This window comes from Megalobrama amblycephala, linkage group LG18 (assembly GCF_018812025.1).
Source record: "Megalobrama amblycephala isolate DHTTF-2021 linkage group LG18, ASM1881202v1, whole genome shotgun sequence".
NCBI classification, from domain to species: Eukaryota; Metazoa; Chordata; class Actinopteri; order Cypriniformes; family Xenocyprididae; genus Megalobrama; species Megalobrama amblycephala.
Genome location: NC_063061.1, coordinates 35,822,377 through 35,840,353, shown reverse-complemented (window position 1 = coordinate 35,840,353; position 17,977 = coordinate 35,822,377). Strand labels below are relative to the sequence as shown.

General features: G+C 34.8%; 2 protein-coding genes across 3 annotated transcripts; one reads left to right on the top strand and one right to left on the bottom strand.

Annotated features, from left to right (window-relative positions):
* Positions 1-150: 150 nt before the first annotated feature.
* Positions 151-8,023, bottom strand: LOC125252082 (guanine nucleotide-binding protein subunit beta-2-like 1). Its single transcript, XM_048165109.1, has 8 exons — positions 7,787-8,023; positions 6,170-6,341; positions 4,996-5,143; positions 3,624-3,719; positions 2,735-2,845; positions 1,946-2,086; positions 452-562; positions 151-293 (listed from the first exon to the last, which is right to left on the bottom strand). The coding sequence occupies exons 1-8, from the start codon at positions 7,893-7,895 to the stop codon at positions 228-230; spliced, it is 954 nt and encodes a 317-aa protein (XP_048021066.1). The 5' UTR covers positions 7,896-8,023; the 3' UTR covers positions 151-227.
* A 1,056-nt stretch (positions 8,024-9,079) lies between these two features.
* Positions 9,080-13,484, top strand: LOC125252880. 2 transcript variants are annotated; one of them, XM_048166527.1, is made up of 5 exons: positions 9,080-9,324; positions 9,446-9,513; positions 11,024-11,759; positions 11,843-11,914; positions 12,039-13,484. In XM_048166527.1, the coding sequence occupies exons 3-5, from the start codon at positions 11,033-11,035 to the stop codon at positions 12,119-12,121; spliced, it is 882 nt and encodes a 293-aa protein (XP_048022484.1). In that variant the 5' UTR covers positions 9,080-9,324; positions 9,446-9,513; positions 11,024-11,032; the 3' UTR covers positions 12,122-13,484. The 2 variants fall into 2 exon arrangements, with proteins under 2 accessions (XP_048022484.1, XP_048022483.1); XM_048166526.1 differs by having other exon boundaries at positions 9,080-9,513.
* The last annotated feature ends 4,493 nt before the right edge of the window (positions 13,485-17,977 follow it).

Below are 17,977 nucleotides of genomic sequence, written 5' to 3'. Positions count from 1 at the left end.
GACTTGGGCTAAGCCCTTGTCTGTGAAACCGGGCCAAAAAGTCATCAAGTAGATCAATATGGCATTAAATCAATGCCGTTTTTTACTCAAGAGTAATAAACCAAAGAGCGCAGCTAAAGTGCACTGATTTAATACAACAAAAAGCCATTATTAACACAAAAGAAATCATTTATTGATTTTTATTCCATTTTTCCACGTGTTGCATTCTGTTCTTGGAATCTACATCTTTATCGGGTTCCGACGGTCACCTGCCAAACTCTGATCAGGTTGTCTGTGTATCCAGCAAAGAGAGTCTGAGAAAGAAAATAGTGTAATTAATATAACCTTATTGTTTGTCCATTGGTTTCTATTAAAGATTATCCATTGCACTCATACACAATGACACCCAGAGATCCAGCATCCAAACTGATGCTCTGCAAAATAACCTCGTCTCACACACAATGACTCGTACCTGTCCATCAGCAGACCAGGCCAGAGACGTGCACTGGGGCGGCTCAGCCTTGCTGTTGGTGGTGATGACTTCCTGTCTGAGCTCATCAACAATGATCTTTCCCTCCAGATCCTGTGGAGAGAGAGAGAGAGAGAGAGAGACGTAACGGTAATGTGAGAGAAGAGTGCAAACAAACACCAAATTAAATGTAAAAGTAGATTCAAAATGTTTATTGCAAGTAAAAATCTATTTCAAAATGAGTGTCTCTGCACAGCTTTTTACTAAATGATTATTAGTGTGTGGCATTTAATCATTTTAATGAAAATAAAAGCATTTTAATATATAATTGACAACATTTTTACGTGGTGACAAATGAATCTTTAAACCAGAGTCACTTTTTGGAAAGGACAGTTTGAACCGATTAACCAAAATGAATTGAACTTGTCAACTTTAATGCCATTTTAAATGTAACATATTGCAACGATTTTCAATGTTGATTTTCAGTGGAGACACAAATGAATCATTAAATCAGAGTCAATTTTTTTAAATGAACCATTTTAACCAATTCACCAAAATAAACTGTATGCCAATTTTAAATGTAACATGTATTGCAATGATATTCAATGTTGATAAATTGAAATTACCAGTCAAAAACAACATATTTAAGTGGTGACAAATGAATTGTCAATTGAGTCAATTTTTTGAAATGGACAATTTTAACTGATTCATCAAAATTAATTGAACTTACAAATGCCATCTTTGTCCATTTTAAATTGAACATGTATTGCAATGATTTTCAATGTTGATGAATTGAAATCACTAGCCAAAATCAACACTTTTAAGTGCAGACACAAATGAATCTTTAAATCAGAGTCAACATATGAAACGGACAATTTTAACCGATTCACCAAAATAAAATGAACGTTAAACTGAAAATGTATTGCAATGATTTTCAATGTTGATGAATTGAAATCACCAGCCAAAAACACTTTTAAATGGAGACACGAATCGTTAAACCAGAGTACGTTTTTAAATGGACCATTTGATTCACCAAAATAAACGGAACTTGCCAACTTTAATGCCATTTTTGTCCAGTTTAAATGTAACATGATGAATTGATGCATTGAAATCACCAGCCAAAATCAACACTTTTAAGTGCAGACAAATATGAATTGTTCAATTTTTAACTGATTCACCAAAATGAATTGAACTTACCATTTACAAATGCCATCTTTGTCCATTTTAAATGTAACATGTATTGCAATGATTTTCAAACCTGATGAATTGACATTACCAGACCAGAAGTTTTTCAATGAATGATGCCAATATAAAAATGGCAAATACCGACAGACTGTCCTGTCCGGCAACACAAAGGACACAAACTGCATGTATTGTTGAAACCGAGCAATGATATATGAGGTAAAAAGAGTGAAACTACACCATCCTGTGAAGAACATGTTTTGATGTGAAAATACAGTCATAAATCACACAGTTAGGACAGAAAGCTCATCGTACCCAGATCTTGATGCTCGGCCCTGTGGCGGCACACAGCCAGTATCTGTTGGGACTGAAGCAGAGAGCATTGATCGTGTCACCGCCGTCCAGCGTGTAAAGATGCTTGCCTTCGTTTAGATCCCAAAGCATGGCTTGTCCATCCTGAAGACAGAGACACAGGGAACATCAAACCTCCTGATAATTTATAAAGTCATCCAGCATAATGAGGGCTCAGAACTGCATTAATAATGCATAAAGTAAATATCAATCATTAGCCTTAAAGGTTAAGTTTAAATGGTGTTTTTTTTTTCCCCCATTTATCACCATGACTGAAAACTGTAAAAAAAAAAAAAAAAAAAAACATAAATAAAAATATTATATCAATATTATAAATGTGTAAAATATTATTTGGATATTTTTTAGTTTGTTACGTAACATTATTACATTTTTATTAATTTAAATACATTTATTATAATCAATTTATTTATTTTAATTTTTTTTTCACACATTTATTTTTATATGTATAAAGACCCAATTTACACTGTAAAAAAGCATGCAAAATATTATCTGTGATGCTACATTATTATGTATTTTTTATTAATTTAAAATACTTTTTTTCCCTCTTTTTTTGTATTTTAACCCTTTTTATTATTAATGTATTTTTACACCATTTTTCTCTAAACTCCCTTATGGTCCCCTGGGGGTCACTGGACCCCAGTCTGAAAACCCCTTGTCTGTACGATTTGAAGATTGACAGGTCCTAGGTTCAGATTTGGACCCTAAAACAGGACCATACACGGTGAAACTGACCTTTCCTCCAGACGCACAGAGGGAGCCATCAGGGGACACGGTGACGGTGTTCAGGAATCCGGTGTGTCCGATGTGATTGGTCTTCAGCTTGCAGTTGGCCAGATTCCACACCTGAAAGAAACAAAATACTCTGAGTGAAAAGACCAGACACACTTATGCAGCCCTTAAAGGGACATGGTGATAAGAGGAAAAAAATTATATATCCATGCTTTTGCATTCTTCCCCAGGGAAACGTTTTGTTTGCTTGCAAAACCTTTGGATCCGCTCGCAAAGAATTCAACATTTGCGAATGAATGCAAAACCTCTGCAAGCGAATGCAAAAGCATAGAAATATATTTTTGTCCCTTTAGGGGCTCCGTACAAAAACATATTGATTTAAAACTTTATGCATAAATGTTTGAAATAAATTTTATTGTAAAAATGACAGTATTCTCTCTGTTGACGCATGTCCGACTACTCCAATTGTTTAGTCTGCTTAAACTCCGCCTTACAAGCTCATGTTCATTTGCCACGCCCACTTCTCAACATCCAATCAACAACTGATGGATAGAACAAAGTCCCTGCTGTACATTTATTTTCTGATAATCCCTTAAACTCAGATGTACATCACAATACAGAAGAAAAGATCTGTTGCTACTTCCGCTTGATCATGATTTTAAATGGATGAGTTGAATCAGAGAGAAAATTTTCCAATGTCACAAACTGTTGAGTGACACATGAAGTACATGAAACCAGGGTCTTCTCTAAAATGCACACTATTTGAAGTCGTTCTTCTATTTGAACCGGCTAAATGAAAACCTTACAGCCATATCTTCTGTAAAGCCGTTTCAAAACAATGTGCATTGTGGAAACCTCTACAGAAATGAAAATGACTTGACTTCGTTCTCACCTTGACCATCTTGTCCCAGCCGCAGGAGACGATGATGGGGTTACTGCTGTTCGGGGAGAAACGGACGCAGGAAACCCACTCGGTGTGACTCTCGTCCTGAGGAACAACACAAACATGTCAGTGTGGATCGATCAAGCTAGAAGATCAGACATCAGCTTGTAAAGCCTGACATATGAAATAACAGCCTGAATTTTTTTATTTATTTTTTTAAATGGAGCATTTTATTAAAACTTCAGACAAAATCTAAGAAAATGTGTTTTTTTCTGAGCATCATATTTGATCCTTCAGGCTTTTATGGCTCATATCATCTGATACAGTGAGAATAAGGCCTAAACTGAGTAAAATATGCAATTTGGTGCAGCTGTTGATATTTATATGGACGAAATTCTGATGCTTGTAATGTAAATCAATGAGATCTTTATTACAACATAACATACATAAAATGCATATAAATATCATTCATCACTCTATATATACCAATGTCTTAGTAAGATTATATTCAATGCTTAGTTTTATGATCAAAGCTCTGTAGTTTTAAAACAATGCAATGCAATATAATGATGATTGAGAGATGAACAAATAAACCTTCCTCAGAAACCCCATGATCATATTTGAGCCTCACATTTGATTTTTATATTAGATGATGTATGGATAATGAAGTAAACCTAAGCTCCTTCAGTGTTCATCTTAGGGCTGTCAAACGATTAATCACATACAAAATAAAAGTTGAGTTTGCATAATATATGTGTGAGTACTGTGTGTAATTAATATGCATATAAATACACACGTTAATGTATATATTTAAGAGAAATATGTTATTTATGTACAAAATATTTGTATTTATATATAATATAAATTATATAAAAATCTAAATACATATACTTGTAAATATTTCTCAAATATATACATGAATGTGTTTGTATTTATATGTACATAATTACACACAGTACACCACATACATTAGGCAAACTTAAACTTTTAGTTTGTATGCGATTAATCGCGATTAATCGTTTGACTAAATATAACAGTTATTCTTACATTTACTTCATAAAAATCAGTGAAGACGTAACGGTAAAAATATACGTGAACCACGACCTGAGGGTGGACATTTTTACAATTTTACTTGCTAAACAAGTCTAAACTATCAGTCAGACGACAGAAGGCATATAGTAGATTGTGTGCAGCAGGTTTTTCAGCAAACTTTTTAAGTTGATAATCAAAAAGCCTTAGAAATGTGCATATCAAATATGATGCAGCAGAATTTATAGGGTTAAGGCACTTTGATCAAGCCAAAATATCACTGCTAAACTTGATGCAAATGAAAAATGAGGCTGTTTGACTATGATGCCCACACTGACAAATCCAATCTCACCTGAATGGTGTACTTGCAGACGCCCAGGGTGTTCCACAGCTTGATGGTCTTGTCCCGAGAGCCGGACACGATCTGCCGGTTATCAGCAGAGAAGGCCACGCTCAGCACGTCTTTGGTGTGACCCACAAAACGACGGGTCGTGGTTCCACTGAAAAGAACATTTGAAGAGCAGGAGGTCACAAACATGAGGGATATTCACACTGCACCCTGGGTAAAGGAACGTTTCACACTTGTAATTCAGCATAGCTTTTTACCCAGAGTTGTGATCTGGAGCAGGATTAAAGCCGCTTTTTTAGTGTTAACCCCGCATTGCAATGACAAAGTTGTGAAATGTGAAACGATGTGGTGGTAGAAAGTTACAACCAGGGTTTAGGAAGTTAGGATGTTAAAGGGTTAGTTCACCAAAAGATTTACTCACCCTCAAGTCATCTTAGGTGTATATGACCATCTTCTTTCAGATGAACACAGTCGGAGTTATATCCTTAGTCCTCTGAGGTTTATAATGGGAGCCGAGATTTTGAAGCCCAAAAAAGCGCTTCCATCCATCATAAAGCACTTGGAAGGCGATCATTTGTTTATATAAAGCATATACATTTACATTTTTTTCGAAAATGACCGATGGTTTCTCTAGATAAGACCCTTATTCCTCGTCTGGTATCGTTTAAAGCTCTTTGAAGCTGCACTGAAACTGAAATTTTGACCTTCAACCGTTTGGAGTCCATTGAAGTCCACTATAAGGAGAAAAATCCTGGAATGTTTTAATCAAAAACCTTAATTTCTTTAGAAAGACATGAACATCTTGGATGACATGGGGGTGAGTAAATTATCAGGAAAATTTTATTTGAAAGTAAACTAATTCTTTAACCCCATGGAGTCGTATGGATTACTTTTATGATGGACGGATGCGCTTTTTTTGGGCTTCAAAATCTCGGCCCCCATTCACTCCCATTATAAACCTCGGAGGACTAAGGATATAACTCCGATTGTGTTCATCTGAAAGAAGATGGTCACCTAGGATGAGTAAATCATGGGATAATTGTCATTTCTAGTGAACTAACCCTTTAAATATGAGTAGCGTGACACTTAAAGCAAGATAACCCAGGGTTTAGAGTGACCCAGGGTTAACTAGTTCAGCCCTATAGAGTATTTTGAGTTAAGACGCCCTCATACTCACGTGGTGAGGTCCCACAGACGCAGAGTGCCATCCCACGAGCCGGACAGCGCAAACTGACCGTCTGATGAGATGACCACATCGCTCACGAAGTGTGAGTGTCCGCGCAGGGCTCGCTGAGGAATACCGTAGTTGGTCTCATCACGGGTGAGTTTCCACATGATGACGGTCTTATCTAGAGAAACAAGAGCAGGAAACAAACAGGAAGATATTAGTGTCATTAGGGTTGCAAAATTCTGGGAATTTTCAAAGCTGGAAACTTTCCATGGGAATTCACGGGAATATATGAGAATTAACAGGAATATATTGAAATTAATGGGAATTTGCAAAATTGCAGGTTAGCCTATAACAGGGTACTTAAATGTAGTTAAAAATAATTTTGGTTAAAACAACCAGATTCAATGCAATTTCAGTTGATTTCTTGATTCCTCAATCACATTCACACTGCTTCCTGCAGGGATATTGAGACCACACACCCTGGATGCACTGTGCATTCCCCAGTCCATAACATGCACATTTTATCAAAAATACAGAAAAAAACTGTAATATTGTGAAATATAATTACAATTTTAAAAAAATGGTTTTCTATTTTGATATACATAAAAATGTAATTTATTCCTGTGATGCAAAACTGAATTTTCAGCATCATTACTCCAGTCCTCAGTGTCACATGATCCTTCAGAAATCAGTCTAATATGATGATTTGATACTCAATTATCAATGTTGGAAACAGTTGTGCTGCTTAATATTTGTTAAACAAGCTACTTTTTTCAGGATTCTCTGATGAATAAAAAGTTAAACAGCAACATTTATTTAAACAAGAAATCATTTCTAACAATATACACTACCGTTCAAAATTTGGGGGTTGATAATTTTTTTTTTTCTCTTTTTTTTTGAAAGTAATGAATACTTTTATTCAGCAAGGATGTGTGAAATTGATATAAAGTGATATTGTTAGAAAAGATTTCTATTTTGAATAAATTCTGTTCTTTTTAATTTTTTATTAATCAGTGAATCTTGAAAATAGCATCACAGTTTCCAAAAAAAATATTAAGCAGCACAACTGTTTCCAACATTGAAAATAACTGAGTATCAAATCAGCATATTAGAATGATCATGTGACCCTGAAATGAATGACACATAACAACTGCTGCAATAAAAAATATATTTATTTTACATATTTACTAAATTAAAATTGAATGCGAAAACTAAACTGTTATTTCAACAAAATGCTTTATATTTGCTTTTATATGATACATTGTATATAAATATTATAAATTTATATACATTTCCCAAAATTTCCACTTAATTCCTGTCAAGCTTCCAAATTGGAATATTTCTAAAATGCCCCAGGTTAAGTTCCCTAATCATTACAAACAACTAGTTAGCAGCTGTTCAAACATTGTTAGACAAATACGTGGCTTTACCCAGTATTACTTCAGTTCACCCAAACATCCCTCTTTTCGTTGATCATAACCGACTATAACTAATACCAGAAAACAACTAACAAGTTTAATGGTTGATGTCAGATGAGAAGTTATTTATGTTTAGGGTAGACAGTACCATAGTACCATCACAGCACTTGCTGTAGCTGAGCAGTAAACAGAGTCTGACTGTCACCTCGGGACGCGGACAGAATCATGTCTGGAAACTGCGGAGTCGTGGCGATCTGGGTCACCCAGCCGTTGTGGCCCTTCAGGGTCCCTCGCACGGTCATCTGCTCGGTCATCTCTGCGCTCGGTACCGGTCGATGGCTGTAGATTGAGCTGGACGGGCTGAAAAGCCGCTTTACTCAAGTTTACAGCACAGGAAAAGGACCGGCCTCACGCCGGAAGTACATATTCATGCCGGAGAGGCGGCGCAATGCGTTGTGGGAGTTGTAGTGCGAATGCAGTGACGTCGTTTTTTTTAGATTTAAAATAAAGTGGATAAAATGATTTATTTTACAACATAAATTACTCGCAGTCATGCCTTAAACATTCATTTTGAAGCCCATTTTTAAATAATAATAAGAATAATAATAATAATATAATAAAAAATATAAAAACACATAATAATAATAATAATAATAATAATAATATACTAACAAATTTGTATTATGTAAAGACTGTATAAAATCTTCTTTCGTTGACCGGAGAGACGGCGCAATGCATTGTGGGAGTTGTAGTGCGAATGCAGTGACTTTTTTTAGATTTAAAATAAAGTGGTTAAAATGGTTTATTTTTACAACATAAATTACTCGCAATCATAAACATTCATTTTGAAGCCCGTTTTTTTATAATAATAATATAATAAAAAAAACAGTATAATACAATATAAAAACACATAATAATAATATTATACTAACAAGTTTCTATAATGTAAAGACTGTATAAAATCTTCTTTCGTTGACTGTGGTCAAAATAATCATAAAATGCATATTCACGGCGGCACCATAGACTGTAAAAGGGCGGCAGCGGCACAATGCGTTGTGGGAGTTGTAGTGCGAATGCAGTGACGTCGGTTTTTTAGATTTTAAATAAAGTCAAATAAAGTGGTTAAAATTATTTATTTTACAACATAAATTACTTGCAGTCATACCTTATACATTAATTTTGAAGCCCGTTTAAAAAAAATAAAATAAAAAAAATAATAATAATAATATAAAAAACATTATTATACAATATAAAAACACATAATAATAATAATATACTAACAAGTTTCTGTTATGTAAAGACTATATAAAATCTTGTTGAGTGCGGTGAAAATAATCAGAAAACAATTAATGTACATCAATTTCTACTATTATATGACATACAAAACTGTTTTGGTAATTATTCTTGCGTGTCCACATTGCGTGACCCTTATTTTCGAGTTTTCCGGTTAAGTGAGAAATAGGAGCAGAAAAACATATTCGATGTTTCCGCCCGGTTTCGAACCGGGGACCTTCCGCGCGGGAGACGAAAATAGTTGAGCTTAACTTCCCTTAACTTTTCCCATTCATTCTCTATGGTAGTGCTTAACACTACGGATGCAATATATTTTTGACCACAGGTAGATTTCATGGCGCTGTTTCGCCTTTTCCGTGGCGGGACATTTAAATAGCGAGGTGTCATCTGTCAGTCATTCGCTGCAGCGGAAGATAGGAGACGCGCGATTTACATATTAATTACAAAAAGGTTCGTATTGTGTTATTCTGCACAACACCTACTTACAGAAAAATTACGCGACTTTATTTAACTAAATCACTACGTGTCTGTCCTATTGTTTTTCTCAAGAAGTCTTAACATTTTACCACAGGTTTTACGCTTTTACGTCACGTCTGTTTTACCTCAGTGATCAGCGCAATAAGCTTACAAACCTAAAAGGTAAGATGAATTCTTTACTATTTTTAGGAAATAATTTGTTGTTTGTTGTTATCATCAATCATCATCATCATCATCATCATCATCATATAATCGTTTTGTTTATTGTTTTAAATGGTTTGTGAAGTTTAATGTAAATAAAAACAAGTAGCCTAGCCTATGATTCGGTTAGCAAAATTAAATTGATAAATTACAGTAAGCCAAACTTGATAGAAAATACAATACAATTTATTGGAGTATCTTTAGGTATCACTAAAAGCTTGTTCATTTAACTTTTATAAAATGTTTTGTGTATGTATGTATGTGTATATATATATATATATATATATATATATATATATATATATATATATATATATATATATATACACACTACCGTTCAAAAGTTTGGGGTTAGTAAGATTTTTTAATGTTTTAAAAGGAGTATCTTCTGCTCACCAAGCCTGCATTTATTTGATTAAAAATACAAACAAAAACAGTAATATTGTGAAATATTATTCCAATTTAAAATAACTGTTTTCTATGTCAATATACAGTAAAGTGTAATTTATTCCTGTGATCAAAGCTGAATTTTCAGCATCATTACTTCAGTCTTCAGTGTCACATGATCCTTCAGAAATCAATCTAATGTGATGATTTGATGCTCAAGAAACATTTATTATTATCAATGTTGAAAACAGTTGTGTACATTTTTTTTTTCAAAATTCTTAGATGAATAGAAAGTTCAAAAGAACAGCATTTATTTAAAATAGAATATTTTCTAACATTATAATTGTCTTTACTGTAACTTTTGATCAGTTTAACTCATCCTTGATGAATAAAAGTATTGATTAATTTTATTTCTATCCCCCAAAAATAAAATTAAAATTCTTACTGACCCCAAACTTTTGAACGGTAGTGTTTAATGCTACAAAAGATTTAGATTTCAGACAAAAGCTGTTCTTTTGAACTTTCTATTCATCATAGCATCATGAAATAAAAATGTAAATAACTGTTTTCAACATTGATAATAATCATAAATGTGTCTTGAGCATCAAATCATCATATTAGATTGATTTCTGAAGGATCATGTGACACTGAAGACTGAAGTAATGATGCTGAAAATGTGTGCGTGTATGTATATACAGTGGCATGAAAAAGTATGTGAACCCCTTGCAGAATCTGTGAAAATGAGAATTATTTTAATAAAATAAGAGGGATAATAAAAAATGCATGTTATTTTTTGTTTAGTACTGTCCTGAGTAAGATATTTTACATAAAATATGTTTGCATTTAGTTCACAAGACAAAACAATAGCTGAATTTATTAAAATAACCCCATTCATAAGTATGTGAACCATTGATTCTCAATACTGTGTGTGGTTACCTGATGATCTATGACTGTTTTTATGTTTTGTGATGGTTGTTATGTAAAAAGAAAAAAAGAAAAAACATAATACTAATGTTTTAATTGTAATATACTATATGCTAATTATGTTATTTCATTAAGTATTTTAATGTGGTCATGATTTCAGGTCATCAGCATGAAGAAGACTGTCTTTTTTCCCGGGAGAGTCACCGTGTCCTTCAGGAAAGGCCCTTCAGGCCATTTACGACAGGACCCATCTGAAGAGGCAAAAATAATTAAAGATAACCCTTCTTTGCAGGACAAGTCAGCACCTCAAAGAGAAGATCTGGTCAAGACCAATGCCCGTTCTGTTGTTTTACACAGAGGAGGGGATGTCTCTGACAAGCAAGAGGTGTTAGGAGAATATGTTCTTCAGTTTGGCAAGTACAAGGGCAAGTCCTTCAGGTGGTTATTGGAGAATGATGTTGGCTACGCTTTGTACCTGTCCAGTAAGGTTGAGGAGGAAGAACAGGCTGGGCAGTTCAACCCAGAAGGTCCTTGCAAGGATAGCCTCATTTCCTTTCTTGAATACTCAAGAAGCTTCAAGGAAATTGAGGATCTTAAACAGTATCTGTCTCAAAGGCCAGATCCAGTGCCAGTCTTGTCAGAGCATGACAATATTGTTGGATTTGGAACAAGAGCACATGATACTTGGAGAAAAATTTGGGATACCAGGGCTGATGGATATGCTTCCTTTATAATGAGGCAGAAATGTGTTCCAGGTAGTAAAATGTATCTGTTGCAGCAGTATCTTTTAAAGCAGCAGCAAAACCAACTGCCCAAAAACCCTCCTCTGTTGCCCTCACCATCATCTTCCACTGCAAGGCCTCTGGTTCCTTCAAGTACTGTCTCTGATCATCCAGGTGAGTTAATAAAATTCATGCATATTTGATTAAAAGTCTCCTGATGCATTAAAATCTTCTGGTGCATTTGTTTTATTTCATAGTAATGGAGGAGGATGAGGAACTGGAGAAGATGATGTTGAGTCTTTCTCCAACAAAATATCTCACACAGCCGAGTAAGTGAACCAACAATCATTTTCAGTGTCATGTTTTTTATATGTAGCCATGTCTTGTTCTTTATGACATTAAGTTGCACATACTTCAATGAAACTATTCATATTTTAATGCTTAATTTTTTAGGATCGTCTGCAGCACCTGGATCCACAGTCTTGTCTAAAAGAGGTTATTTTCCACATCAGTTTTGGGGGATTATTCTGTTATAGACAGATTTATCCTCCATTTCTGATTTTGAATGATTTTGTTTGTTGTTTTGGCAGTGTTCTTGCCTGTTCTAAAACACATTCTTTTGTTCTACTAACTACTTTTAAGGGATAAACATACCAGTGACGAGGGTGAGTGCACTTCATGAATTGTATGCATGCATGCTATTTAATTGAATTTGTTGTCTTTAAGTAAAAATTCTACTTATATTATAACAGTTAAATCTGAACATTGTTAGAATTTTCAAACTAGAATCTTTAAATAAATTATGATTGTAGTGACTGTTTTACCAGTTTTGACCATTTTATTTTAAACAAAATAGACAAGACAGTGAAAACATGTTAGAAAAAAAAAAAAAATTTAAAAAAAAAAATTCGCGTGTGAGGCGAACGTGATAACCACTACACTACGGAAACCTGGATGGACATACGGTCCCGACTGAGCTGGTTTGAGTTTTTGCATTTGTTATGATATGTCTCCATCTAGTGGTGGCTGATAGAAAGTATAATCATTAAATAAGTGTCTGTGCACCACTAGATGTCGCTCAAGACGTGTCTCCAAAAAGACAGTCACATTAAAAATGTCTTAACATCAGTGTATTTACACACAAAATGTCAAAGCAAGTGTCATTATTTTTAAAGAAACATAGCATAAGCACATGTTTAAAGTAAACTATTTCACACAAAGCAGATTGTTAGGATTGAAATAATCACTCTACTATATTCAAAAACTGCAGCACACTGTCAGGTTAAATATGCCCCTCTTACAGCTTTTTATGTCCAGTCAGCCCTAATATAATAAGGTATAAATGTTTCTAGGGAGATGCTTTTGTCTTTGCCCATGAAACAAAGCAGTCAGCAGTGGAGAGAGCCAGCACATCTGCGTTCAGATGGAGAGTTTGGGTCTCTTGACCCCCCTGAATCAAAACCACATTCCTTTCATGAGCTGGTCTCGCTCCGACTCCAGCCCTCCGCTCAGGGTGGCTCCTGCCTCTCAGACCGACCGCGTGTCTAATATACTGCAGCCGCAGGCTTTCTCTAACGCTCAAAGAGATGTTCTCCTCCTCTTCCTGGCTTTCTATTTTGATTCATACATACCAGAAAAACTCAGACTGGTTTTTACCTCAAACTCTCTGACTACTAGGCCATCTGGGACCTTGATGAGTTCTTAACAAACGTTGCATGTAAATTTGCATTGTTTGCAAAGATTTTTCCCCCCATGATGCATGTCAGAAAGCATTTCACACAGGTTTGATAGTTCATTTTTATTTATGGTACCACCAGAGTTATTTTAGTTACTTGAAATAAAATCAAGGCAACATTTTACATTTTTATTTAGTTTAACTTGATGGCTAAAATAACTAAAACTTACAGAGCCCCAAACATTACATGCAGGAAAAAAAAAATAGTAGGATAAATCGTGCTCTCGATTTACTATTTCATTCCCTCGATTTGCTAAATCGTGCTCCCGATTTACTATTTCGTTCCCTCGATTTGCTTAATCGTGCTCCCGATTTACTATTTCGTTCCCTCGATTTGCTAAATCGTGCTCCCGATTTACTATTTCATTAGTTTTCATTTTTGTATTACGGAGCCCAGGCAGCACATGACATGCAGGAAAAAATAGTAGGCTAAATCGTGCGCATGATTTACTAATTTTTTTCCTGCATGTCATGTGCTGTCTGGGCTCTGTAATACAAAAATTAAAACTAATTCAAATTGTTTTGATATTAAAATAACTATACCAACAAAATGTATATATTTAAACATAACATTAAAGTGAAATGTAGGTTGCGCTAGTCTTTTCTTCCCTATTGTGATGAATATCTAAGTGAAACGACTTCTCAAACAAGAACAAATATAGGGCGGGGCTTGATTATGTCCATGGGGTATTGATTGGATGGTTGTAGTTTGCTATTGGTCAATCTCATGTGATTGACAGGCTCTGCCCTCACGCCATAACACATCATCAGAGAAGAGATATCGCTGTTAGAGGGAGGGGAAGTTATTTTAATAAAACATTATGAGGACATATGAAAAAAAATTATGTGCACAGATAAATCATTTATAATAAACACTTCAATATTCCATACAAGTACAAGAATTGTCAATTTTCATTTTATGGTGATCTCATCTCAGTGATAAACAATGGTACACACTTAGCAACAAAATGCACATGGATGTTGACACAGTGACGTGTATTTTAACTCTCAAAAGTAATGCCATTACAGTCACATTCAAAACTCAAATGTGAAACCTGTTCTAGAGTTCAGGTGAGGTTGACGCTGGAGCCGTTGTAGTCTCCACCCATTCATCAGACCGGACCAGTGTTTGTACCGCAGCGGAAAACTGCTCCATTTGTCTGGCAGCTGATGAAGGCTGGAGTCTCGGGACATCTGCATGACATGTTTTATGACTCTTTTGAAGATATTTGCTAACTGAAACACAGTTTCATGAGCTCATGTATACAAAGATTCCAAAATGTTTTTTTCTTCTACAGTGATTTCAAAGGAAGAACCATTTTTGGAAGAACCAACAAATGGGTTTCCATGGCCGAGCAGCTGCATCCAAGCCTTACATCACCAAGTGCAATGCAAAGCGTCGGATGCAGTGGTGTGAAGAACGCAGCCACTGGAGTCTAGCGCAGTGGAGACGTGTTCTCTGGAGCGACGAATCACGCTTCTCTGTCTGGCAGTCCGATGGAGGAGTCTGGGTTTGGCGGTTGCCAGGAGAACGGTACTTGCCTGAGTGCATTGTGCCAAGTGTAAAGTTTGGTGGAGGGGGATTATGGTGTGGGGTTGTTTTTCAGGGGTTGGGCTTGACCCTTGATTCCAGTGAAAGGAACTCTTAATGCTTCAGCATACCAAGACATTATGGACAATTTCATGCTCCCAACTTTGTGGGAACAGTTTGGGGATGGCCCCTTCCTGTTCCAACATGACTGCACACCAGTGCACAAAGCAAGGTCCATAAAGACATGGATGAGTGAGTTTGGTGTGGAGGAACTTGACTACCCTGACCTCAACCCGACAGAACACCTTTGGGATGAATTAGAGCGGAGACTGTGAGCCAGACCTTCTCGCCAACATCACTGCCTGACCTCACAAATGCGCTTCTAGAAGAATGGTCAGAAATTCCAATAAACACACTCCTAAACCTTGAGGAAAGCCTTCCCAGAAGAGTTGAAGCTGTATTAGCTGCAAAGGGTGGGCCAACTCCATATTAAACCCTACGGATTAAGAATGGGATGTCATTAAAGTTCATGTGCACGTAAAGGCAGGCGTCCCAAAACCTTTGGTAATATAGAGTAGATAGATAGATAGATAGATAGATAGATAGATAGATAGATAGATAGATAGATAGATAGAAAGAAAACAGTGTTGACTGTATTCTCTCACAGTAGAGCGGCTGTGAACTATAGTGAGACTTCAGACCAATCAGTCAACTGCTCTAAATAAAAAAATAAAAAAAGATTTCCTGAGTTCACCGCTCGCATCCTCTGAGGAAACCAAAGAAACAATGCAGCGCTCCGTGGGCTTCGCCTATTGTGACATCATCAGTTGGGGACATTGTCGTCATGGGGATGACCGCCACACAGGAAATTCCCTCACAATGGCCTTTGTAATCGTATCAACTTACACCAAATACACTCAGACCTTGAGTCACAAGCTTTTTTAAGTTCGATCCCGTCTTATTTCTTTCTTTTAGGCAGGGAAGAGAAGATCCCTGTGGGGTTAGTTATTAGTTTGGTTCTGTCCCGGGCCCAACAGCTCATTTCCTGCTCCAACTCAGGATAGAAAATATTCAACACCCTCTATTGTTTCACGACATAATGATAACAAATCAGCCACAAAGTCCCTTACTGAAGAACACAGCCGTTCAGACAGGAGTGTGTCGCTCTGAAGGATCATCAGTGTCACAGACTGAGAATATACAGTATACAACGATCACAACCATTAAAATCTTCTCAGGAAATTATGAGTGCTAAGATTTCTTAGAACAGAAGACCACAGCTCTTTGGCACAGCTCTTTTGTGGTTGTCTGATATTGAGCTGCCAAGAAAACAGTCAAAAGCATTTCACTACAATCAAAAGAAAAAAATTATAATGTGCTTCATTTTTAGGACCATGAAGGTATTTTTGCAATATGACATTTTGCATTATTTTAGTTTTATGAAAATTAAGTACATTACCTCCCAAATTCTCATCACTGTAAAAAAAAAATATATAATGTTGATTTTTTTTAAGTATTTAAAAATCATGCTAGATTTTATGCTGCCTTTAATTTTTGCTTATATAAATGAAAAAAATAAATAAATAATTGGAGTGATTTTTGAATGATCATATATATATATATATATATATATATATATATATATATATATATATATATATATATAAACAAAAAAATGACAAAAAAAAGACAAATTTACACAGTACCGTTTTCCATTGAAACAGTAATATACCATAAAAACAATGCATTCTGGGTAATATTTGTCTTTTTTAAGAAAAGAGGCCTATAAAACATGCTTCTTTCCTAAAAAAACGACAAATAATATTACCCAGAATGCATTGTAATATACTGTAAAAACAATGCATTCTGGGTAATATTTGTCTTTTTAAGAAAAGAGGCCTATAAAACATGCTACTTTCTCGAAAATGACAAATAATATTACCCAGAATGCATTGTAATATACTGTAAAAACAATGCATTCTGGGTAATATTTGTCTTTTTAAGAAAAGAGGCCTATAAAACATGCTACTTTCTCGAAAACGACAAATAATATTACCCAGAATGCATTGTAATATACTGTAAAAACAATGCATTCTGGGTAATATTTGTCTTTTTAAGAAAAGAGGCCTATAAAACATGCTTCTTTCTTAAAAAAACGACAAATAATATTACCCAGAATGCATTGTAATATACTGTAAAAACAATGCATTCTGGGTAATATTTGTCTTTTTAAGAAAAGAGGCCTATAAAACATGCTACTTTCTCGAAAACGACAAATAATATTACCCAGAATGCATTGTAATATACTGTAAAAACAATGCATTCTGGGTAATATTTGTCTTTTTTAAGAAAAGAGGCCTATAAAACATGCTTCTTCCTTAAAAAAACGACAAATAATATTACCCAGAATGCATTGTAATATACTGTAAAAACAATGCATTCTGGGTAATATTTGTCTTTTTAAGAAAAGAGGCCTATAAAACATGCTACTTTCTCGAAAACGACAAATAATATTACCCAGAATGCATTGTAATATACTGTAAAAACAATGCATTCTGGGTAATATTTGTCACCTTAAGGTTACTTTCTTGAAAATGACATATTATTACAAAGAATGCATTGTTTTTACGATATATTACTGTTTCAATGGAAATGGGTATTTTACTATGTAAATCTGTTATTTTTTAGAGTGTATATATATAATATAATATAATATATATAATAATATATAAATATAATAAATATAATAATATAATATAAAATATATGCCTAAAGAGATGCATTATATATATATATATATATATATATATATATATATATATATATATATATACGTAAATAAATACATAAAATGTCTGGACACAAATACATTAATGCAAATTTTAATTGTATTTTCCTTTTGCAAATAGGAATGACAAATGACATGTTTTAATATAATTCACTCTGCTTCAACAATGATGTTTAACAAGTTCACATTCTTTAACTTGCCATTGTAGTTTAACATTAGATGTTGACGTCCTCTTAAAGGTTATAAAGTGCATTAATGAGGCTCTATATGTGAAAGCACTGAAGGAGGGTCAGTGTAACTGAAGACGCTGGGTGAGGTCACAGGATCTCATCTACTGC

What these genes read in the sequence shown, in the direction of transcription:
- LOC125252082 (XM_048165109.1), bottom strand. Translation starts at nt 7,895, where the DNA reads ATGACCGAGCAGATGACCGTGCGAGGGACCCTGAAGGGCCACAACGGC. An exon ending in TCTGCAAGTACACCATTCAG is followed by an intron (nt 3,720 to 4,995) that starts GTGAGATTGGAT and finishes GTTGTTCCTCAG; the next exon opens with GACGAGAGTCACACCGAGTG. An exon ending in GGCCGAGCATCAAGATCTGG is followed by an intron (nt 563 to 1,945) that starts GTACGATGAGCT and finishes CTCTCTCCACAG; the next exon opens with GATCTGGAGGGAAAGATCAT.
- LOC125252880 (XM_048166527.1), top strand. Translation starts at nt 11,033, where the DNA reads ATGAAGAAGACTGTCTTTTTTCCCGGGAGAGTCACCGTGTCCTTCAGG. An exon ending in TACTGTCTCTGATCATCCAG is followed by an intron (nt 11,760 to 11,842) that starts GTGAGTTAATAA and finishes TTTATTTCATAG; the next exon opens with TAATGGAGGAGGATGAGGAA. An exon ending in AAAATATCTCACACAGCCGA is followed by an intron (nt 11,915 to 12,038) that starts GTAAGTGAACCA and finishes TTAATTTTTTAG; the next exon opens with GATCGTCTGCAGCACCTGGA.